The sequence below is a fragment of the Pocillopora verrucosa genome, chromosome 4, assembly GCF_036669915.1.
Source record: "Pocillopora verrucosa isolate sample1 chromosome 4, ASM3666991v2, whole genome shotgun sequence".
NCBI classification, from domain to species: Eukaryota; Metazoa; Cnidaria; class Anthozoa; order Scleractinia; family Pocilloporidae; genus Pocillopora; species Pocillopora verrucosa.
This window is the reverse complement of record NC_089315.1, coordinates 7,588,291-7,612,283: the sequence shown is the minus strand read 5'-3', so window position 1 is coordinate 7,612,283 and position 23,993 is coordinate 7,588,291. Positions and strand designations below refer to the sequence as shown.

The 23,993-nt window shown below is 39.2% G+C and overlaps 1 protein-coding gene and 1 pseudogene across 3 annotated transcripts in view; both read right to left on the bottom strand.

Moving 5' to 3' along the window:
• Positions 1-34: 34 nt before the first annotated feature.
• On the bottom strand, positions 35-15,286 carry LOC131786535 (enolase-phosphatase E1-like; annotated as a pseudogene).
• Positions 15,287-18,416: 3,130 nt separating this feature from the next.
• Positions 18,417-23,993, bottom strand: part of LOC131786189 (rho guanine nucleotide exchange factor 28) — a 29,841-nt gene continuing 24,264 nt past the window's right edge. For all 3 annotated transcript variants that reach the window (XM_066165203.1, XM_066165204.1, XM_059103203.2), the window contains 12 exons: positions 23,799-23,884; positions 23,274-23,410; positions 22,327-22,376; positions 21,997-22,077; positions 21,802-21,863; positions 21,218-21,256; positions 21,058-21,101; positions 20,264-20,655; positions 19,919-19,992; positions 19,746-19,771; positions 19,151-19,400; positions 18,417-18,810 (listed from right to left, as the gene is read on the bottom strand). In XM_066165203.1, coding sequence (XP_066021300.1) covers positions 19,154-19,400; positions 19,746-19,771; positions 19,919-19,992; positions 20,264-20,655; positions 21,058-21,101; positions 21,218-21,256; positions 21,802-21,863; positions 21,997-22,077; positions 22,327-22,376; positions 23,274-23,410; positions 23,799-23,884 — 1,238 coding nt within the window. In that variant the 3' untranslated portion in view covers positions 18,417-18,810; positions 19,151-19,153. The remainder of the gene's footprint in view (positions 18,811-19,150; positions 19,401-19,745; positions 19,772-19,918; positions 19,993-20,263; positions 20,656-21,057; positions 21,102-21,217; positions 21,257-21,801; positions 21,864-21,996; positions 22,078-22,326; positions 22,377-23,273; positions 23,411-23,798; positions 23,885-23,993) is intronic.

Below are 23,993 nucleotides of genomic sequence, written 5' to 3'. Positions count from 1 at the left end.
CTTTGATTAAACAAAACCGCAAGAGACTAACAGATAGCTGTTTAAATTAAGTCTTTATTTCTCTGATTCACGTTACGAAATCTTTTCTTTTCTCTATTATTTACAAAAACACAAAATACATTATTTCCCTATTTTTATGTCACTTGTTGTCACAAGCCTATCAGTTTTTGAAGCTCTCTTACATAACTGGTGTGTCACCCAGTGTCTCAGTTAAATCGATTTGAAAAATGTTAATTTTCTTAAATAGTTGCAATTCGATTGATGAACACTGTGATAATAGAACACCCACACAGAAAGACTAATAGTGGACACTCTTCAACAACACCCTGATTATGAAAATGTCACATAACATCTTATAATACATGTTCCGTGTGAAAATCTTTAGAAGTTGAACCTAGACGGCACGTTTGAAAAGGCTGTGCAAATCTTGGTATAAATACAGACAATTCTAGATACTTTTCTCTCTTAAGACTAGTCAGGTTTGCCTTTGTGAACAAAGTAAACCCCCTTAATTTTCACACAACGCGTCTTAATAAAATTACATGACCACAGGACAACCATCAGAAGAGTTTCAAACATTAGAAAGTCCCATGATTCCGAAGACATAACTAAAGAGACTGTGAAAGTTTCAAAATTACAAAAAAAAAACGACGATTCGATCTTGAGAAAATTTACGCTGCTTTTGAAAATTGAACATTCTCTTTTAAATTAAATTATTGTTTTCTTCACTCCTCTTCTTATGGTTTTAACCAGAAAAATACAGCGTAAGATCAGTTAGTTCTTTCTGGGGTCTCATTCAAATGTTCTTGGTTCCTTTCATGTGACTGATTCGACCTTTTTCTGTCATGACTGGAACTATGAAGGCCTCACAAAATTAGAATTCCCTCGCCTCTACAGTTCTAAGTACTTAACAGCCTTAACTTTCTCCCTCGAACTGTTCAAAGGCAGTTTCTTCTGTTGTTGTAGTGGTCGTTTGTTCTTCGCCATCTTCAACAACAGTCGTCGTTTGGCTCGAGACGATCTGTGTGACGACGCCCTTCGAAGAGACTTCGACCGACTGGGGAGCTTGTTCGTAGGCTGAAACAGGTGTCAATTCAATCAATTTCTCTTCGGGACTTCCTTCTATAGGTCTCTCCTCTGAAACAGCTTCGACAATTTCAGGGGGCTTTTGTTTTTCGGTAGCAACAAGCTCGACTACTTTTTCCTCCTTGGATTCGGGTTCATCCAGTTTTATCTGTTTCTGTTTGTCTTTTGCCTCGTCTTCTTTCTTCATGGGCGGAGCTTTTGTGGACGGTTTCGCACCTGCTGTACTGGTTTTCACACCAGGCTTTGATTTTAAGTTGGTCGTCGTGGGCTTGGCAGCAGTTTTGGGTGTCGAAGAAGGTTTTGTAGGTCTAGTGGTTGTAGTGGAAGTTTTGACCGGGCCGTTCTTAACTTCTTTCACAGTTTTTGTGGTAGTAGTTTTCATAGGGGCAATGCCGGTCTTAGTGGTGGTAGTTGTCTTTTTCACAGTAGTTGTAGTCGTAGTGGTCGTCTTTGGTTTTGCACTCTGTGGTCGCGAGGTAGGCGTCTTGGTTGCACCGTCTGGTTTGTCGCTAGGCTTTGCACTCTGAGGTCGGCTTGGCTTTGTGGCCGTGGGCTTCGTTGCAGGCGAACTCGTTCTAACTTGTGTTAGTTTGGAAGATGCTGGCCTACCAGCACTAGTTTTTGGTGCACTTTTCGGTGTTCCGGAGTCAGTGGAATCTACACCAGGGGTCTTGCGGGCAGGTGGTTTTGTGGTGGAAGCTGGAACTTTCTTAGACACCGCACTAACAGGTCGAGTGGTGCTAGTGACGCTAGACTTTGTCGGTGAACGAGCTGTAGCAGCACTTTTGGGTCTCTCTGGTTTCTTCGTTTCATCTACCTTAGATGCTGCCGTTTTACCAGCGGGTTTCTTTGTGCCTGGGGAGGTGGCTGTTGACTTCGCCGCCGGCGCCTTGGTAGCAACAGAAGGTTTGGATGCTGGCACTTTTGTAGCTGGAGCTTTGACATCTTTTTTAGATGTTGCATTTAAAGGCTTTGTGGCTCCTGGCTGTTTTTTCGCTGCAGCTGGCCCTGTTGATGGAGTTGCTTTGGTGGGAGACTTGGCTGATTTTACACCAGCTGATTGGGGCTTTGTTTTTGTAATATTTCCCATCTTCTTTTCTGTTGGTAAAGCATGGATTTTTGCAGGCTTGGCTTCTTTCTCAACTGGTTTGACTTCTTCCTCTGAAGGTTTGACTTCTTCCTCTGAAGGTTTGACTTCTTCCTCTGAAGGTTTGACTTCTTCCTCTGAAGGTTTGGCTTCTTCCTCCACAGGCGTGACTCCTTCGTCGGTAGGTATTAAAAGCATAGACATTTACTGGCTTGGCTTCTTGCTCAACCGGTTTGACTTCAGCCTCTATGGACCGAGCATCTTCCACTTCACCTTTCCTTCGTCCTCTTTCGTCTTTATTCGTATCTCCGCGGGCATGGTCTCTATCTCGAAGGCCTTTAACCCTTCCTCTAAGACTTCACTTCTTCCTCTGTAGACTTAGTTTCTTCCTCTACAGGCGCTACTCCATTCGTCGGTAAACATAAAAGCATAGACTTCTGCAGGCTTGGCGTCTTTCCTGAACAGTTTTAACTTCTTCCTCTGAAGGTTGGTCCTCTTCCTCTGCAGTCTTCATTTCTACATCTGCGGCGCCCTAGCCTCTATCTCTAATGGACTTCACTCCTTTCTCTAGAGACTTGACTTCTTACTTCTGTAACCTTGGCTTCGCCTTCTACCAGGCGTTACTTCTTCGCTCGTGGGCCGTAGATTTCTTCCTCTACGGAATGAACGTCTTCCAAAGCAATCTTAGCTTCTTCCACTACAGTAGCCACTTCTGCCTCGACAGATATAGCTTCTTCCATCATAGGCGTGGCTTCAAGTTCTGCAGGTTTTGGCTTCTTCTTCTGAAACAGCTTACTTCGTTCTTGGATTCGAAGTTTCCTCCATACTTTCATCCTCCTTTAAATAAGAAAACTCGACTACTTTCTGACTCTGCTCTTCAGAGGTGATTTCGTCCAACACAGGAGTGGTAATCTCTCCTTCCGAATTGACCGCAGATTCCTGGTTACGCGCTGGCTCTTCAAACTGATAGCTTTTCCCGGTAGGAGATTCCTCAACAGGCTCTATTTCAATAGAGGGGACATCTTGGACGTCCTTCCCTTCGAACCGGTTATCAGATGTGACTTCTTCAAAAGGATTCGTGGCCTCAACTTCAGAAATCTGGTACTCCGTAGGCGAGGGCTCAACACAATCTCCTTCCTTCTCGGCTTCATTGATTTTTGTCCACCCGGGGATCTCCTAGCTCAAACGGAGGTGAAGACTCTACTGTGGATTCCTGCGACTCCGGGGTGACTTGTTCTACTGGTTGGGAGTCCGCTAACAAATCACCTAGGTCAATCCGGGTGTTAATTCAGCGCGCTATCATCTGCTTCCATCGTGATTAGCTCGTCGTGCATTTCTGCTGTTCGTGTACAATCCCAGGAACACTTTCTAATTCAAGGTGACCATTGCCAACCACAGCATCGTCTTCAACATCGCCCGCAGCCTTTGCCTCTCTTCGATTACTTCCGAAGGTACATTTTCTGTCGAAATTAGTTGGTCCTGCTCACCTGTCGGTGCGAGAGGATCAAACGACGAAACATCAACTAAAGTCCTTCCCCTGATCACCATGTTGTAAGTTTCGCTCCCGTTTACTGGACCACCGATCAATTCTCCAGTCCAATTAGAATCGTTTGCGTGATCCGTGGAAGGTAGATCTCCTCGCGATTCTGAGCTGTCGGTCTCGTCCATGGCAATTTGTTCGGGTGGTATAACGTTGCTCTGTTGAGTTTCGTTCCCGAATAAGTCTTCTCTTGGCGCCGTTGTTTTCCCTGGGAACGCTTCATCGCCGGACTCCGGTTGTTTCAGATCGGCATCATTTATTAGCACTGGTAACTTGCTGTTGGTCTTCGTTCATCCTGTCGAAAGAAAGCGTGGTTGCTATGTCCGCCATTGCAGAAGTGTCGCTCAAACGCCTCAATATCCTCTTTCCTTTTACCGAAAGATCGGGAGATGAAGTTCGCCTGCTGGATCCAAAGATTCCCTTGTCAAAACGACTTTTCAGTTGATGAAAAGTCTTGCTTGTGAAACTAACGGGCCTTGAAGCTAAGTTCTGTGACACGGATGACTCGATCTTTCGAATGGCGTCGGTGATGTCCTTCTTGTCACTTTCGACAACAGACAACTTTTTTGACTTTTCTCTTAGATTTGGTGTCGACTGAGACGCCAAAGGATGACTCAAGCTTCCTTGCGAGGAATAAACTGGCGAGTCTGGAGACGGAAAAAATTAAATATTAATACATACAGACAAAAAGCCTTTTTACATCAGATATGTACATTTTTCAAACATGGCATAAGACAATACTGGAATATGCTTGCGGCTCGTTTGAGGGGTACCTTATGGAAGTTATTTACCTCTGCTGATAACTCCAATTTGTTCTTTCCTCTTAACCTTGTCGAACAAACTCTTTCTGCATCCAGTTCCTGTCGATATGGAATTTCGTGGACTGGTAGGAGACTGAGAACTTGGTGTAGCACTAGAGTTCTCAAGAGCTGTAAAACACAAACGGTATTTTTAATAAATGTATATTCGTGATTGTCAAACCAATTAGCTAGAGGAAGAGTCTACTCTCAGCTGTCTTCCACCCAAATGAAACCGCCGACAAATTTACACTCTATCCGGGATGGAGTCAATAAAACCACATGGCGTATCCCTTATGGAATGCCTTTCTATTCAATGACACAAACCAGAAATCGCGACTATAAACAAAATATCATGCAGTGAGAATTAAGCTACAGTTGCCGACAACACGCAATCATATTTAAATTAACGGTGGTTTGCATCTAAAGCCTCCAGCTTCTGATATGAATCACTTAAAGGTACCTTTGTAGGAGTCATCAGAATGGTGTAAAACAGATCATGCACTAACATTGTAAAACAGACAAAACACGGCGATAAAAAAGGGGAGGGAACGTTCATTTATTAAAATGCACGAAAAACATGTTATTTTCATTAAAATTATGTAAAAATATAAAACCCGATTACCAGAGACAAAATAGAGCCACTCGTAATACCTCAGTGACACATTCTTTTTGAACCAAGCTACCGAAAAAAACCAGCCTGCCAAACCTTAAAGTTTTTTTTATATATATATATAACGGAGATTGTTCCATTATACAGTTGACCTAAACTTTGTTCACCAAAATTGACCTTAGCATTAAATTTAGATTTAAAACGCCTCCAATATCCATTCAGTTGCCTCCTTCATTAATTTTAATCGCGGTTTTGAATTTCTTAATAGTTTTTCTACGGACGCATTCAAATGTATTTCTAAGCCGTCAGCCACCGAAATACAAGCAATGAAGAACAATAGAAAACAAGGCGCTGAATTCTGCTCTGTACAATTTATGATAAATTATTAGGCAGACGGTTTTTTAACAAATACACACAAATTAAATACAAATTAGCCCTATGCAGCACGCAATAAAATCCTGTAACCTTCCACAAACAAGAGAAACAAAACAAATTTGTAGAAAAGATTAAGAATGTCGAATTGAGGCAATTTACAAAGTAATACAAACAAAACCTCTTGCCAAACTAACTTACACAATAAAAAAAGAGAACTAAAGGTAACAATCTTAATACACATAATTTGCAAACATGCAAATCATCCAAGATCTGAAGATATCCCAAGATTTCATAATTGGGTGAAACTCAAACCCAATCCAGACGTTATTCAACTCTTTTCCTTATATACTATGTCAGTGGTCCCTTAGAATGGAAAGTTACTTAAATGCTAACCATTACAGAGAAATTTCAATTAGGTTTATTCCTTTAAACAATAAAAAATATTTTTAGGACTTATATACAAATCATTCAAGAAACTGAAAATTAAAATGAACCTTACAATTACACAATTTTTCCTGAGAAGCTATCTCAATTAACTAACCAACTGTTATAAAGGTGAAGTCAGAGTAGAACCAAAAGGCCTGCCAAGGTTTAATTCAGTCCCTGCCACCAGAAAAATTGGGAGAACTACAACTCCACTCGTTACATAGGTTCAAGTGCATTACAGGGTTACCCCCCCCTACTCCCATGTCATTAAGCTTCAGTTTGTTGGTACAGTCAAACCTTGATTAACCTGACCTCCATTATCCAGATTTTTGATTACCTGAACTTGCCTATCTGGTCCTATTATCTACAAACATTTGTATACATATTTTTGTTTATCTGGACTCTTGATTATCCAGAGTATTAAGCCCAGTTGCCTCAAGTCTGGATAACTGAGGTTTGACTGCACCCATTTAGGTACAGGTGTAGAGAGGCACTGTGACAGTATAGTGCCTCACCTAGCAACACAACACAATGACTCAGCCCAATATTTTGACTGATATTTCAGCACACTAACAACTGAGTCATCCCATCTTCCATGGAAACCAAGGGTTGTTAAGTCTAAGCCACTCATGACCAAAATAAGATTCTCAGTTACAAATATATGGCCCAATAATTAACCCTTTTACTCCCATGATTGACCAAGAGAGAATTTCTCCTTACAGTGTCAATGCAATATCAAGCAGACAAGTGAGGAGAATAAAGAAGAAAACTCAGTCAAGGGACTACAAGTTGATCCAATACCAAATTCTCCAAACTAACACCATAAGAATTGTGTGGCAGATAGTAAGGAGAATTACTGATGAGATCTTGGAAGCAAAAGGGTTAAGAGGTCATTTAAGCAATGGGGGCTCTCAACAATGTATTACAAAATCATCTTAGGGATTCACTCAGCATGAGGTTTTCATAGTTGTCCAATATTATGAAATAAGAACCATTCAATCTATTGCAGAAAATCAAGGGTGACTTTGTGGAACTTATAAGAAAATATTTGTGAATAATTTCATTTTCTGTCACTAGTTTTTTTAGAAAAACAATATAAAACAATGTGGTGTTTTTCTTTTCATTATATGTTTCTCAATTAATAATCCATTTCTGTTAACCATCCAGGGATATGTTACTTAATAGTAAAGTATTCTGTGACTGCTTAGGGAAAAAGAAAAAAAAATTATGTAAGCAGTCTAGATCAACCAAACTTGGGCGGTATGGGCCTTTAGGCCAGTAAACTGATTTCATGTTATAAATGATTAGTGGGTTTGTGGAGGTAGTTACTCAGGAAAAATTTTTTTTCAACATCACATAAATTTCAACCTACACATTATTTTCATTTTCTTGAAATGTTTTGTAACTCAGTCCTAAGACAACCTTCAACAGAAAATATACCAGTCTGTGAAATAACCTTTAATTTAAATATTAGCAGTGCCAAGAATGTCAGTGGAAAAAGTCTTAACTGGTCCAATGCAAATTAGTTGTCTATTCACAACAGTGGGACTTAACCATGAGACCTCCTTTGAAACACTATCAGTAAAAAGCTGTCAGGGTGTGGCCATTTATTGAAATCAGTAAATACTGCCGGTTATTGACCCCACATTCGAGAGATAATTTCAATCGGTAACTTGAGTCTAAATTTTCCCAAGTAAACATTTTGCTTGGGGGAAAAAACATGACCTTTAAATAGATCCTTAAAATCTGTACTTATTGCAGTACATTGATGTCAATATCACTGTGACAAGAACATAATTTGTGTACTTTCGTTCAAATTGATTCTACTTTTTTATCAACAGAATGTTATCAGATGTGTAAAAAATTCTGTCACGCAAATTGGTCTTATATTGAACACAGTACAATTCATGCGTATGACAGCTCAGAGATCTAATTAATTTCGTTTACTCCGTCAAAAGCAATACTGTTCAAATTGGATAGTTTCCTACATAAGAGTACATTGTTAAGTAATCATTCCAACCAAGTGACAATACTTCGAACTACATAGTGATAACTACGCAATTTTTTTTTTTTGCTCAAAGGTTCCTCGTCTCTAACGCATGCTCGTCAAAGCGAAACTTACACAGAAATGAACATGCCATGAATTTGTTTTGAACCTAGCTGGCGACTTGGTCAGGGATTGCTAGCGGCATTCCAAAACTAAAATGGTAATATATACAACGAGAAGAAAAAAAACGAAAGCGCTCGCAAAAACATAAATTAGCACTCGTTACACTGATCAAGTGTTCGAAGTTCAAAATCCGAACGACGAGAGATGACTGAGAATTTAAAAGTTTCACGCCTTGTATTTTCAGTTTTAGGCATGGCAGCGTGGTCTGTCAGCGAGAACTGTCAAATTCTTATAAATAGGCAAATTTAAACGTAACAGATTTCATACACATGCAATCAACTAGTTTTCAGTTTCTGTTTTGAACATGCACAGACGGCTTGCTTCAGAGGACTTTGTAGATGACTCGATAGAAGCCTCGATCAAACGCCCGATATTCCGATCGCGGATGATTTGTGCTTGCATATGGCGTTGGTATTGTACGTCCTAGGATGCTGATGTAATGTTCTCGCCAACGAAGTACCGCAAAACTTCAAGTTTGTGTATTTTTTTCTTAATTTTAACATCGACCTCTTTTGGCGCCTGTGCGTCTCACAATCAAACAATTCTGACGATTTGACTCGATTTTCCTTTAACATACAAGATATTTTTATCATGGCTCAGACAAAACCAAGATCACAAAGCATCTGATGAGACGAGACGCAATGCATGAATAAAAACATCAAGATCTTAACGAGAGCAAATTTACCTTCAAATGCGATCTAACCAGGAAACACTTGTTGGGAAGGATGCGACAAAAAGTGAGGAAGGAGTGAGTCACCAAAAGTTCCACAGTGGCTGTCGCGACACTCGCGAATGAATAACGAGTTTATGATTGATCAGGAGTAATCGAAGCAATCTTTGGGCGAGTCAGACAAAAAAATTGACAACTTGAGGGTGTGTGCGGCATATCAGCCAATCAGAACATGAGAATGACAAAAGCTGTCAGGGTGATGTTTATTTCGAGCGGACGAATTCATTGAATCAGCTGGTATGCAAATCACAATATTTGCCTCGGAGGGTCGCTAGTTCTGTGCTGTCAGAGTGACAAGATTTTGAATGTCTCGCGTAGCTACTTCGCTTGATAATGTTGCTCAAAGTATTTTGATATTTTTGACAACGAAAAAAATGTCAAACTCAAAGACAGAATCCAAAAGGAGGAATTCGATGATGCTTTAACTCTCGGAAAGCCTTAAAGGTTGGTAACCCTACCTTAACTCACCTGTAATCTCCCTGAGAAAGAGTCAAAGTATTGCGATCCAAGATAAAATTACGTTTTTTTCTTAAATTTTTTTCTTGAATTTGCATTTAAACTTTTCAATCGACTCTAACAACTGACGCAATATTCGAAGTCAACTCCAATATTAAGTAACAAAGGAGTCAGCCATGCAAGACCTTTGTACTGTACTGTACAATCTTATGTCCTCAAAATAATTATATTCCTGAAGGGAATGGCAGCGACAGCTACAGTTGAGGAAAATTTGGAGCACGATTTGAAAACAACAATAATATGTACAATCGATATTCTTCATTCATTGCTGTTGAATGATATAACTGACAAGGAATCTTCCAGAAACTCACAATAATGACTAAGAGCTAAAAATATAACCTCACTCTAATTATTTTTTTAAGCTTTAAACTTTGGCTTATATTCATGTCTCGGTACAATTAATGATGTTCGAAAGCTTTCAGTAGGAACCATCGAATTGCCATAGCATGTTACCATGTTCATTCCTTTCAGTCTATACCTGAACTGAGTTGGTTCTTTTGCCTTAAATAAATGTGGGAGTCATATAATTTTTGATTTACTTTGTTCATGAGTTCACTGTTTATTTAGTGTTTGTTCCTCAATTAGCAGGTCGATAGTCACTTGGACCTAAGACTTTCTTTACCAGAGAATAACGTCATCATTTCAAATATTTGCTCAAGAGTTTCATGATTTTTTTTTTAACCTATGCTGGACCTCCTCTACCCTTAGCTATGACAACCATGATATTATATTAGTCCATTTCATCAAGATGTCTTCCATCATATTGAAGTTTAAAGCATTCATTTAAACCTGTAGTCAAGTCTTGTACCTTTCAATATTTTTCAAATGTAAAGTCACTCAAAATATTTTAAAACTTAAAAATACTCCATCTATGTAAGTAAGCTTTACAGTCATTGTGTGCATTAAGGCATATGCTCAAAAGTCATTACCAGGTAGCCAATAAGTTTTCAGACAGGTGATTAGAATGGTTTCCTAGCCTACTAAGCTTGCAGCTTTTCTGGCATGTGGCGAAATCAAAGGCAACAGAGCAACAAACACAAGATAAAAGGTATCAAATGGAGAAATTTATTTTTCTATTTTCCATTCTTCTCTTGGCATTGGCTTCTTGATGTGGAAGATCACCAAAAATGGATTTTAAGATTATTTACCTTTCAATCAGTCACAACTCATGTCAGCTGTTAATTTATTTGCGACTATCCCTCCTTGTTAAGTGTGAAACTCAGTTTCATGTATTTGGAAAATAGCAAACGACATATAAACTTCAAAAGCTTAAAAAATTTTACAAATGGCTTTGAAATCAGAAAATAGCAAGGATAAAATTTGAAATAATTTAACTTTTTGATTATTTGTTATTATTATCATAATCAAGCTTCCTTACCTTGCTTGGAAGGCACATGAGTCATTAGGTAATGTTCAAGAGTATCCCATCCTCCACCAATACGTACCAACATGTGATCATTCAACATCTACAGTTAAATTGATGATAACAAGACCTTAAACATGATAAATTAGGAATTACTTATCACCAAAATTGACTGACTGGGTGGGTTGTGTGGTATAAACAAAAAAAAAAGCATGAAATAGGAATACAACAATTCCCCCCCCCCCTCCCTATGTGTTCTCCTACATCTTTCCTTCCCCTCCCTCAGCACCTATGATAACCCCTAATTTCCCATACCAGGAGGGATTATTCCTTAACTAATACAACCCTACTCTCTCCATTCTAAAGAAACTGTGGTGCTGCATCAGTGGGAGAATATCACTGGGTAATTAAGTATCATTAACCAAGTTGATAATGCAACTTGGCCTCTGTAGAGAGTTTCAAGGCTGACATTTTGAGCATTAGCCTTTCATCATTCGCTCTGATGAAGGCCAATGCTCAAGATGTCAGCTTTGAAACTCTTTACAATGGCCAATTTACACCAATAACTCAGTTGATAATACTTAATTACCCTTTTCTAAAGTAATATTTGTTAATATAGGTAATAACATCATTTCAAGTGCAATTTGGTGTCAATAAGCATAAGTAAGTTTTTCAAAGACAACAAAATTGCATAAGCTCATAGGGCAAGTGCAATTTGTAGTCTTTGAAAATTTACAAGTGCTTATTACACCAAATTGCAGGAGAAATCATTTTATTACTGTAAGTAACATACATGAAAAAACATCAGAAAGTCAAGATGAAGGAAATTTTGAAAGCATGTGCACTCTTACTGTAATTTGCACTCGTGTTACAACTTTGCACTCCTATAACATTAGAATGCACTCATTTTCAGCCCATCAGAAACATATAATTTTTTCATGTACATCACTACACAAAGAAACACCAAAATAAGCCATAATCAGCTTCCCCAATATTCCACTGATCCCAATTCCTCACCTAGATAGCAAAGTAACCCACATGCCCGGCCAGACTAAAAATCAGTATAAAAGATTTTCTGTTATTACAGGGCTGATTTTCCCCTCCTTTAATTAAAAACTTTAAACCTAATTTACACCCCCTACTTCCTGGACATATACCTCTCTAGATCCATTTATTTTGTGAAACACACATCTATCAAGGAAACTCCATTACCCGTTTACACCCTAACATCAGAATGCATATTCTCCTTGCTGTTGTCTGTACATTTCCTAAATTGCTGACAAGGAGAATTTGTTTAAAAATCAGGAGCTTCTTTAGTTGGGGATCATTTCTCTTATTCCTGTGACCTCAATGTGTGATTTTGGGGTGATAATGTAACAAGATATTAGATGCTAGTCAAAGGGTTAAACTGAGCTCCACTTACACGAACAAACATGATTCTTCCAAGAATAATGTATTTTCCTTCCTTCAGTCGGTGAACAACTTTTATGTCATAATCTTGAGCAAGCTTGCACACCTGTGTTATTGTGTAGAAAGGACAGGGTCCATAATTAAGAAATGTTCCACATAAAAACTGTAAGAAATTTTGAAAAGTTCAACTTTCTCAGAATTTAGGAATCAACTCTCCCTCCTTACCCCAGTGTTAGAAATATACATGTATATGTAGTATTATAAACAAAAAAATAATTGATTTTGGTGTGATTTCATTCAAGCAAGGAGTGCTCTTTGAAATGATTTATCAAAGAAAAATACTAAGATGTCAAATATGTGTAGAAGTAGAGGTACACCTCACTGTGCTACATTTGTGTAGTTATGTAGTAATAGGTATTAAAATTAAGCTGTGGATTAACTTTTTATCCCCACCTATGAAACGTTAGAAAATAGCGGTGATTATTCTATTCGTGATCCAAGAATCGTTATATTCATTTCATTAAATGTCATATTCAATTAATTCTTCTTCGGATCAAAGGCTTTTCTTCGGGTGGGAGAAACAATATTTACTAGACATGCAAAACTGCTCTTAAACAAATGTGTGCGACCAAAAGTTAAATGGTTTCGGCTATTCTTATGCAAATAGTTTATTGTTTTCCTTAAGAAAGAAAACCACCTACCGTGCATCTAAATTTCTGTAATATCACTTCTACAAAACCCTTCTCTGACAAAATTTTCGCGTTGTTTGGAAAAACTTGATATGCGTAGTTAGCGTGATCTTTTCTCTCAGCTGCATTTCAAATGATTTCTAATCGGAAGATTCTATTTAAAAATGCATTTAACTGGTTTCCACGGGTGCTAGAAGTCTTGTTGTCAACAAATTCACGGAGAGAAACCTAAACTCTTGACACAGACGATCATATCAGTCGTTTAAAATTACCGTTTAATAAAATTAAGCCATCTGCTGGCTGCCCTGAGGAGACAGATGTCCTTGCTTAGCCAAATTATATTCAATGTGAAATTAATTTATTGTATATGCTAGCCATTTTTGTATCACTTTAAATAGCTATTATTTCATCCAACACCAAACTGTTTTGTTTTCAAGCTTATTACGGCTGTAATCTAGATCCTTGAGAAAAGTAGATTAAACTCTGAATCTAACAACTGTACTTTTCAGACGAAACGTGCGAAGAAATGTAATATGAGCACCGTTATCTTCAGTCGATCAACATAAACAGAGTATATTTGCATAATTCGTGGATTGACGAGTATTCATATCGAAAACGATATTGATAAAACTACTCAATTTTGTTTCAACTTCTTGCTTTAAAAAATATTTCGTCGCAATATTATGACCATATTAATTGGTATATAGCGGCGGAATTGCACCCCCTACTAAGTAAACGCCTGAATGGATGTTTGCAAACACTTTCTTGAAGTTGTCATAATGAAAACCCTCGGGTCAATTCTTCTTCCGTGGAATAGTTAATTAGGAGTCCTTCAAAATTTTGTTACGTGAAAATTAACGTGAAATAGGCATAGATGCTTACCTGTTTATCTAACTCCGATTTTGGTCCTTTGCTATCAAGTAGAGAAGGAAGTTCATCAGTTTTTTTCTGAATTTTCGGACAACTTTTTCGATCTTTTGGTTTCAATGGAGTTTGTTTTCCTACCACGGCTGTAGCTTTCGTTGTTTCCTCTTCCACAGAAAACTCCGTCAAACGAGACGCTGCGCTGTCCCCCTCTTCTTGATCAAATACAGAGTCAACTCCAGAATCCGAGTCTAAAGAACTAGGGCTTTGGATTTCTGGCTGATCTGTCTGTTGTACTTCAAGGTTGTCAAATTCACTCATGTTTATTTGCTCCACGTTCAAAATTTGCCCTTGTTCGTCCGATACATCCGTATCATTCATAGCCTCGTCCTCTTCGATTTCTTTCTCCATTTGAATTAACTGGGGAAGCTCGTCGAGTTCAAACTTAGCTGTCCTCCTGACAATTTCCATGAGACAAATTATGATACCTCTGCAGCCCTCTCGGTAATCGTCTACTTGGACAACGTCGTTCGATTCGAACAGTATTGCTTCGGGAATACCATGATTTCGGCACCACGTTAGAAACTGTTGCACATTCTCCCTTGACTTAAAGAGTTTGATTTCTTTGTTGCATTTTCCCATTGTGTGATAACGAAATTTTTTCCCTGGTACTGGGATTTTTCGCTCCCGAGAGTAAGTCTCCGCTTTCTCTTGGATGTAGTTCGCAAGTCGGCAGAGTAGTGAACCATCTTCCAAAGCGTAGAAAAAAAAGTCGGGACTTATAACAACATCGGGAAATAACTTTGCCAGCCATTCGCTCTCGTCTTCCATCATGGCATACAGAAGTTCGTTCTCTTTTTCCCATCGTTTATAACTCTGTATGCTATTGGTTTTGAGCCTTCGAAAGTTAGCTCTGTTTCGAGGAGTTACAGTCACAGCACGTTCTTCATGCGCCACGGTGATCATCGTTCAGTCGTCTGGGTTTCCGGTAACCCTCTTAAAAATTTGATCAAAAAACCATAATAGGGTGAGTTTCAGATCTAATCCTTCGACTTAACTTCCACGCAGTTACACAATCCCGCACTTACAATCACGTCGCGACGTTCATTTCGACGCTTGCGTGAATATAAACTAGCTGCGTTCGTAGCAGAACCCTCGGCAAGACTGTTTAATAATTCCCACAGGCGGGAATATTAAATAATCCTAATGACAGGAGAGGTTAAGCGATGTTTTCTTTTCTTCCCGATTTCATGCACCGTCTACCATATTAATTCCCTCGAGAAAATTGGCTACGGGAAATATCAACAGAAAAAATTCCAGCTAATAAGCACTTGAACCACACAACCAATCTATTTATAGTCATGCGATAGTTTGGCGTAACGATACTGTATTGGCACAAAACAATTTATTCAGTTGTTTCACGGCGTTAAAAGGTTTGGAATAATATCCTAAATTGAATAGCATTAGAGCTATGCGTTCCGAAGAATAGTCGACAACAAAAATAGATCAATTGAGATCATTGCTATCGTCGATAACAAAAGTAGCTCTAGGACGAAATTAGAACTTATCTGCTTCAATATTTCAAAACGCTGAAGCTTCCACAGGAAACTTTTTTTCCTCTCTGCTCTGCGGTATCACAGCCCTTTATAAACTGTCAACTTACATAGTCATAACAAGACTTATTAAACATGCATAGTTAGCTGTTCAGTTCGTTACCCGAGAGATCATTCTCTTCGAAGGTCTTGAAGGACCAGTCTTACGCTCGACAGTCTGAAGAAGAACAGATCATCGCGTTCTTTCAACCGGAAACAATGGGTATTTCGAAGGCAAACCGGAAATGAAGCAAACGGAAATGACAGTACGATTTCAGAAACATAACCTCTCGATGGGCAGTTTTTAATTATGTCTTTTGCAGTTGACATGATTTTGTAATTTTACTACAGTGTAACAACTAGTTACCTTTGGTGGTATACCTCAGTATTTCTCGAGTTATTTAATTTCTTTGGGTTTTCTTTTTTCTTTTCAGATTGGGAATTTCCATGTGAAGCAATCTTAAAGGATCCTTATAGCGCTCCTACGTTTCTATTGTCTGGTTACATAACAATTGACGAAGGCGCCTGATTACGGATTGAAGTCTTGCCAAAAATACAATTCTGACACCAGGGAATTATTTATGTTAACTATTACGTCATTTTACTAATTCAAGATCAGTAATTTATTGTCATCAACCGAAAGTGAATAGCGCCAGAGTTTACAGTCACAAATGATAGAAAGGGAAAATCTCCTTGGATCGAATCCAACACATGCTACGGACTTCAGTTTCAGAATTATGAGGTCATTTTTCATTTTTCTATTTTTTCAGTTTCGTGTACCTTTAGGAATTAAAATGAACGACGAAACAAAATCTTTAAAAAAAGGTATAAACTTTTGAGACGAGGAGGCAGTTTTGCGGTCTGAAGGAAAGATCCTCCTTAATGGAGGAAGTGTAAGGACGTCACAAAGCATGACGTCAGAGCTCAAAGAGGTTCCGTGCGATTCCTTGTCAAGCCAATATATTGGCTGTTTTTTCCGTTTTTTGGTTGACAATTTTTCCTTCTTGATTTAAGACCACTTTTGGAACAGATTACATGTAAAACTTCACACACAAGGTTTTTCTAGTTACCATCGAATAGCAAATCCTACTCAGTTTCATCCAAACATACCCAAGGATTGGTGCGTGATATATCAAATCACTGAGGTTCATCAGTTGGCACAAAACTCAACCAGCCAATATAAGTAATTGCTATTTTTGTTTAAATGTCGTTAACACATCTAGAAAATATCAATAAAACGTGAACAATGACGTTCGAAGATGTTTTTAGCTTTTGTGTCAGTCATGTTAGTTTTCTGGATAAGCAAGAACTCTTAAAAATTCAATAGGGACTTACTTCTCGGTTAGCATATTGTAATAAGTTTACCCTAAATAACTGAATTTTATCACTCACCGTCCTCCTTAATCTTCCATGTACTAATCCATATCTGCCCTTTTTGAATCAATCTCTCTTTGGCGTAACTCTCCCCTTACAAACGACTACTCTATGTCGAGACCTCTTTCAAGCGTTCACCTGCAGGATTTAGTACTAGTTATTTACTGTGAAACCCCAAGAGAGAAAAGGGAGGACCTTTCGATTCTAGATGTTTGGGGTGGATAGAATATCAGTTAATTACCAGAATAAACGTCTTAAAGTAGAGAATATTTAATCTCATAAACTTTAATCGGATAAAAATGAAACTCGAATTTTCCATTGACCTGTCCACCTGATAAAGGTTTCAGTCAACAAATACGCATAACTTTGGTGCCAGTGTCCACTTCACCTGCGATCAAGTAATCTTTGTATTAGAGAATCACGGCAGTGAAGCAGCGTAAGAGTCGGTCACAGCTACTTTATCAGGCTCTCCCGACAGAAGACCGTGTGATCGCACGGCTACTGTCCGTTTGATACAGGGTGTCCAATAATTGTGGCTGGCTCGATACAGGCTTCATGCTTCAAATTTCTTACGTCGTAACAGCGATACAAAATAAAGAAACACCTTAATCACAAATCGGCCACTATTGACCAAACACTCTAATCCAAAATCAAAATTGGCCACTAATGCCCGAAATCACAAACCGGCCACTAAAATTAAAAATCGGCCACTACAGTCCAAAATCACAAATCGGCCACTACTGTCCAAAATCACAAACAGCCACTAATGTCCAAAATCACAAATCGGCCACAAATTATACCAATATCCCTTCAATCGTATCTAAAAACAATATGTCAAAACTTGCTGTCTAATGGCTGCATTTCTCGTTCTGTTCGCTTACAAGCCGGGTCGCTTCATAGCTCAGTTACCCATTAGCTCCGTTATTAATTTTCCCATAAGTTGCTTTATTGTTAAATGCAATGACTTAAGAGTCCTCTTGTTCCAAAAAGCACCCCGCTGAGTGCACATCTGGCCTTGAGCGGGTGTAATAACAATAGCGCGAGACAAATACTTTTTTCATTCCAGTAGGGTGTAGCCGAACAACCTGGTGACACCCCATCAGTAGCCCATTTGCTTCCAAATCAGAGGAGCCCCCACATTTTTAAACCCATGGCAAGTGATCCTGCTTCAAACATCTCCAGCTTTGGACCAATTTTTCATCATCCCCTCTAAATGGAGATGTCTTAATGAGGTATTTGGTGGGAGCGCGGAAAACAGCAGCACAGTAGTCGACGGCGTGAGAGGGGATGAAAACTCGGCTGACGTTTCATGCTTGAAAAAAATAACGCTTACTGTTATAAGTTACAATTGATAGGTTTCTTTAGTTTGATTTAGACTGTTGAACTCAGTGATTTTTTAAACGCTCTGATCGGAGTTGCAAGAAACTGGCTGGGGATGGAATTCACTAGCACTGTTTCAACCTTTGCAGACGAATTTGACAGCGGGAAGAAAATAAACGTTATAAGCCGATGCAATGGAACGCGAAAGACAAATTAGGAGAAGAGTTTGCCCTGAATCTCTTACGCTTGTTACTAGTCGTCTACGTTCGCTTGCGCCTGAGGAGAAGGCATGTAACGCACATCGTTATGGCGACAACTTGTTGAGAGCCGTCACGCTGAGCCGTTGTTGAGAGCTCTCATGCTGAGGCTGGGGGAAAGGAGGTCATGAGATCATACCTTATAAGATATTTTAATGTACTGCACACGAAGTCCTGATATTAAAGCAAGCAAATAACAGCCAAAAATAAATTGTACAAAAATAGGATTTATTCACCCCTTTCACGCATGGAGAAGAAATACGAAATCTACGAAGATTTAAAGAGCATGAAAAAGATGACGTATTTACCAATACCTTTTCACACAGCGTCTACCTAATAAGTGATTGAAATCTATCGCTACGGTGTTATCCGATTGTTTTCTAACCAGTGACCATAAATCACGTGTTGTCATTGTTAAACTATCTGCGTCCTTATATTAAAACGATGATTCAATTTGTTGTACCCAAGTCAATTTACAAAAGAATTTTATAACGTACATACATTTTTTTTCTGATCGCACGCTTCTATTTACACTTTTTCACTAAGTTTGATTTATGTGAATATCTCCTAAATGAAAAAAAAGTATTTGTCATAGCCATATCTGCAGAAAAAAAAATCGTGATCAGTAAAGGAAAATTGGACACAACTGTCTGATAATGAATAATACAAAGTTTATATTTGCCCACAAACATAATCACGGACACTACCCCTATCTCAATGAGATTTTTGACCGAAAGACTAGAATGTTTGGTTGAAATTTTTCTAATTGCCTTCAAATAGCCTTACCACTTGTAACAAAAATTAATGGTATCATCCCCACCCACCCTTCCCCTAAATAATTGCCCATTGACGTCACTTCCGCATATTTCATTTTAAATATTAAGAGATGGGGGAGAGGGGGGCACTTCAGCTCTAAAAACGTAAAACCCACTCCGCCTTACCTATCAGAAATAAATAACGTCTTGGGTAGCACCTTCTGGACTCTGGTCTTTTTCTTCTCGTTCCTTGTCCTCCTCGTCAATAATAAATGGGCGGGTCTGGCGCTGAGCGCGCGGTGACGATAGTTGCTGTACTTGTTCCCTAAGGTTATGCTTGAGCCTGCCTTGTTGATGGTCAGCTTTGATCTGCAACGGAGGTGACGTATTGCCACCTTGTTCTTTTACAGGTCTGAAGCGCGCACTCTTAACTCCACTAAAGAGGACAAGAAAAAAATAGCTTAGCATTAACACAAGAACCTCATGCCACATAAAAATATCTCAATTTTCTCTTAAGTGGCGTATGGGGAGTTCGCAGTTTCCTGCGTAGGACGATAAGCCTGGATCACATTTAAGTTATTAGAGGTCATTTCATTTTAGTAATTTAAAATTAGCAGTGCATTATATTGCACAAGTAACGATGCTTCGACGATAACAGCAACGTCATCCTTATCCTTGGTGGGAATCACGGAATGTAACGAATCATTCCGCTAATAATTATTATCACAGTTGAATGGGCCAAGTAAAAGTTGACTACTAGAAGCGGGTTAACCCAGCTTACCCGTCGATGTCTGTAGCGGCGTCAGGCTGTTGAAAAAGTTAAAGTAAAGATCATTGAAATAGCTCTATACATTCAAATAGACCAAAGGCAAAGGTCGATAAATTTTTTTGTGTAAATGATATCGTGAAACCAAAGCATTTCCTTTCAACTACAAAAATAAATTACAAAGTCACCTCTTGCCCGGGCAGCGGCGAGGGTGTAGGAGTTTGACTTGGAGATGAGGACGGCGAATCAGAAGCTAAATCACCTGAAAAAATGGTGAGAATATATAATCATTACGATAAATGGATAAAAAAGAAATCGACCACTCAAACTTCATTTCTTGTCTCGGTCACGAGAATCGATTGTGTTTATAAATAACTAACTTGCTACCGGGCTTGTCCTGGTAAGGGACAGAGTCTACTCCGCACCCGTTATTTATAATGTCATTCAAGGCTCCTCCACCAAACCCTCTCCCTTTTAAGAAATATAGAGTTTGTTGGTGCTGCTAAATGTATGCCACATGAAGCCTGTCATACCTGTGCTTCCACTCTGTTCCTTGTCCTCCTTTCCGCCGCTCTTGCTCAAGAACGACCACCCTCCACCTCCCCCGCTTGACCGCCGCTTGTGTTTCATCTTTGGACTAGCTCCACCAGCTGGACTGACCGCACCCGGCAACTGCCTGGATGGGAAACCCATCCCAGGTCTCTCAGTCCTCATAGAGCTTGCTCGATTGATGTTGTCTTTGTTGAGATTATCGGGTTTGAGTTTGCTATCGAAGCCACTAAAAGTCTCGGCCCTCTTGGGTCCAATTCCAGGTACAAATAAGGACGAGGAGCTCCCTTGAGTATCACTTTGAGCCTCTTCAGATGAAGGATCCTCACTGGATAATGTAGATTGCACCTGTTGCATAGTGGTCATCAGGCACTCCCTGAAAACAAAATGAGATCACCATGCCAGACGTAAAAGTTAACCAACCCACTAGAAAGGAGTTCTGACATCAATAAAACTGTTTCCCTAACAAAGCCAATGAATGAATGTGCATAATGATGTACAGGAAAAATTACACGCTTCTGATTTGCTGAAAACGATTGCATTCTCACGTAACACGAGTGGCATGAAATAACATGATTTCGAGCGCAATTTGGTGTTAACGAGCACTACGGGCTCGTGCAATTTTATTGCACCCTAACATTAGCTTTTATATTCTCAACAATGACTTCTTCACAATTCCTACGATACTGACAAGGAGAATTTGTATGACAATCAGGAGAAAAATCAGTCAGTCACTCTTAGGGGTTTCAGGGTTAAAAAACGGGGTAAATCCACTTACTTCGTCTTTGCCAGTTCTTTGCTTTTATCGGCATCCACTTTAGACTGAAAAGAGGAGAACACGCGCCAATAAAGAAACAGCGTTAAAAAAGATAAACAATACACAAGACCTTGAGCTTATCATGGCACTTCTCTAGTTTTGCGTTCTTTACAGCACTTACCTTTTCTTTTTCCATAGCCTCTATTTGACTGACGAGTTCCTGAAAAAGGAAAAATATCACAAGGCTATGAAAACAATTCGCAGGCGGACATGTGTCACTGTTGATCTTTTCTAGAAATCCAATTATATGAAACAACGGATAGTCAATCCCATTGCAGCTAAAGAGTTGTGTTGTCTGAGCACATCCATAAGCGTTTAGACGTGTTTATGAGTTACGTGTGCTAATGTGCTTGCGTACGAATCTGCATTCAGAACTAGCGAACCATTTCGACGTGGTCAGGCGAGCAGGAGTAAGCGTCCGTGCTCTTGAGCGTAACTAGCCCACGAAAGGTCTGAGGCCTTGAGCAATGTGAACGGGAAGAGGTCTTCAAGGGTCTGGTACCGATAATTATTAGTGCCAGACTCCTGGCAAACCTCTCCTTGACTCGCTTCAAATATTCCCGCGAGCAGAGAAACGCGCGGCCATCAGTGCTGATAATAAGGACTTGCTCGCGAGCTACACTCGCTTTCGCCTCGCGCTTTGCCTCCGCTTGCCTAAATAAAAAACAATTAGCACCTGTTTTGCTGGGAGTATCAGACACTGACCTGCATCTCAGCTAAATGTTTTCCTCTATCCGCGTCCTCAAGGTCCTTGTTGTGTACTTGATCTACAAAACGAATACCACATGTCAACATGTAGAAAGCAAAGAAAGGACAGGAAAAAAAAGGATCCATGCGCAAAGGCTGTTCATTTGAAGGAAATTATTACACTGAAAGCGACGAAGAAAGAGGAATACTAACCAATAAGTACACTGGCTCTACGTAATATAATCTTCCTTCGTTCGCCCGCAGCTGTGGTGATGAGACTAGAGTCATCAAGATCTACAGGAAGTAAAAAAAAAAAGGTTTCATTGAGTAATCACCCACGTTTTCTATTAAATTCACTCAGTTGGTAAACTGAAAACAAAACTATTTGCTTATACACACTGAAATTTAGTGAAGTAAATCGGGTAAGCAAGCTTAACTACTTCTGTCAGACTCTCTGGTATGCTTGGCACAGCCGGCAAACGAGAAATGAATGTAAACCCCGATTGGCATAAATCAGTTTCAATATAAAAATCTGTCACTTACTTTCATCTCCTGGGGCGTTGGCCACAGCATCGCGAATTATCTCCATCCAACTGAAAACAATCAGGAGAGGTTATACGTTAACATATAAACCCTGCACTCATGCAAGATATCGACAGATGGAGGAAACAGCGACAGAAAATGACGATATCACAAAAACAATGGTGCTAATGCAAAAGCTCAGCTAAGCAATAACTGATTTTAGTTCATTTTGCTGTTTGTTTGATTTTCCCCATACCATTGCTTTTTTCCTCAATTTAGCGGATATCAAACAATCTCTCTAATTAACTAAAGGACTTGTTGTGGTCAAACCCGCACACAAGCAACAGTACATAGTGAAAACATTACCCAAACACAAAGAACCTCTTATAAAGAAGGTTTAACCCTTTAACCCCTAAGAGTGACTAACATCTAATTTCTCCTCACAAAATCACCTCTGAATCACACATTAAGGTCGTGAGAATAGAGGAAATGATCATCAACTAAAGAAGGTCTTGATTATCAAAAAAATTATTCTTGTCTGCACGTTAGGGAATGTATGGAGAACAGAATGGAGAACAGAATGGAGAACAGAATGGAGAACAGAATGGAGAACAGAATGGAGAACAGAATGGAGAACAGAATGGAGAACAGAATGGAGAACAGAATGGAGAACAGAATGGAGAACAGAATGGAGAATATGCATACTGATGTAGGGGCGTAAGGTTTTAAAACGACGGAGCAAAAGATCGCAGCTTTTCTTTACATCGCTGTTGCTATGTAGCTGATGTTACCTAGTCTGGGCCTAACTATCAGAAACGATCAAAAAAGAAAATTATCTTCACAGTTTCGAGACATCATCTCGTAAACAGGTGGCAAGAATTGACACACTTTTCATCTGTATGTATCATTTACGCGACCAAAAATTCTCTTAACCTATTTTCAAGGAAAAGTAAAAGCTCGGCACTCACCGTTTCTTTTCGGCAGCCGATTCGCACACTATTTCGTACATCTCTGGTATTTGACTGCTGGGGCTCACAAGAAAGATGGCTTTTCTATCAGTTGCGACCTCCCGCACAATGAGCTTTTTAAGCCTCACAACTGGGGCCTTAACGAAAGAATAAAAACGATGTTGAGAATATGGTTTCATAATTTTCAACACCAATGATATGATGGATCGATAACTAAAACACTTTATCGTAAGCTCAGAGCTACCTTCATTCTTCGCCTGAGGTGGCTCTGAACCTTCAGAGCAAACGTTGAAAATCATATGCTAATTAGGGCTCACCAGGCCTGTCTTTGAGTAACAGGCACATAAAGCTAAATTAAAAGTGTTTCAAAGACCCTTAGGAAATACTGTGGCAACCTAGCATGTTGAAACCGTAGCACAACTTATTGGGAGAATATTTCGGCATTTTATGATAATATTTTCACGGAAATAAAACATAAACATGAGAAGGAAATCGATCCGTTACATAAGTAAACACGCTCCTAACCTTCTGATCTAATGACAGCAAACTGTATTTCTGATCCTTCTCCTGGAGGAAAACCAACATGTCTTCCATGACAAGGACTCGAGTTTCTGCAAGGTCAAGTGAACTAACAATCAAACATATTGACAATCAATAACGTTTGGAAACACCAAAAGAACGAGGTTGACAACGATTAGTAGAACTTTTAGTAAAGAAACA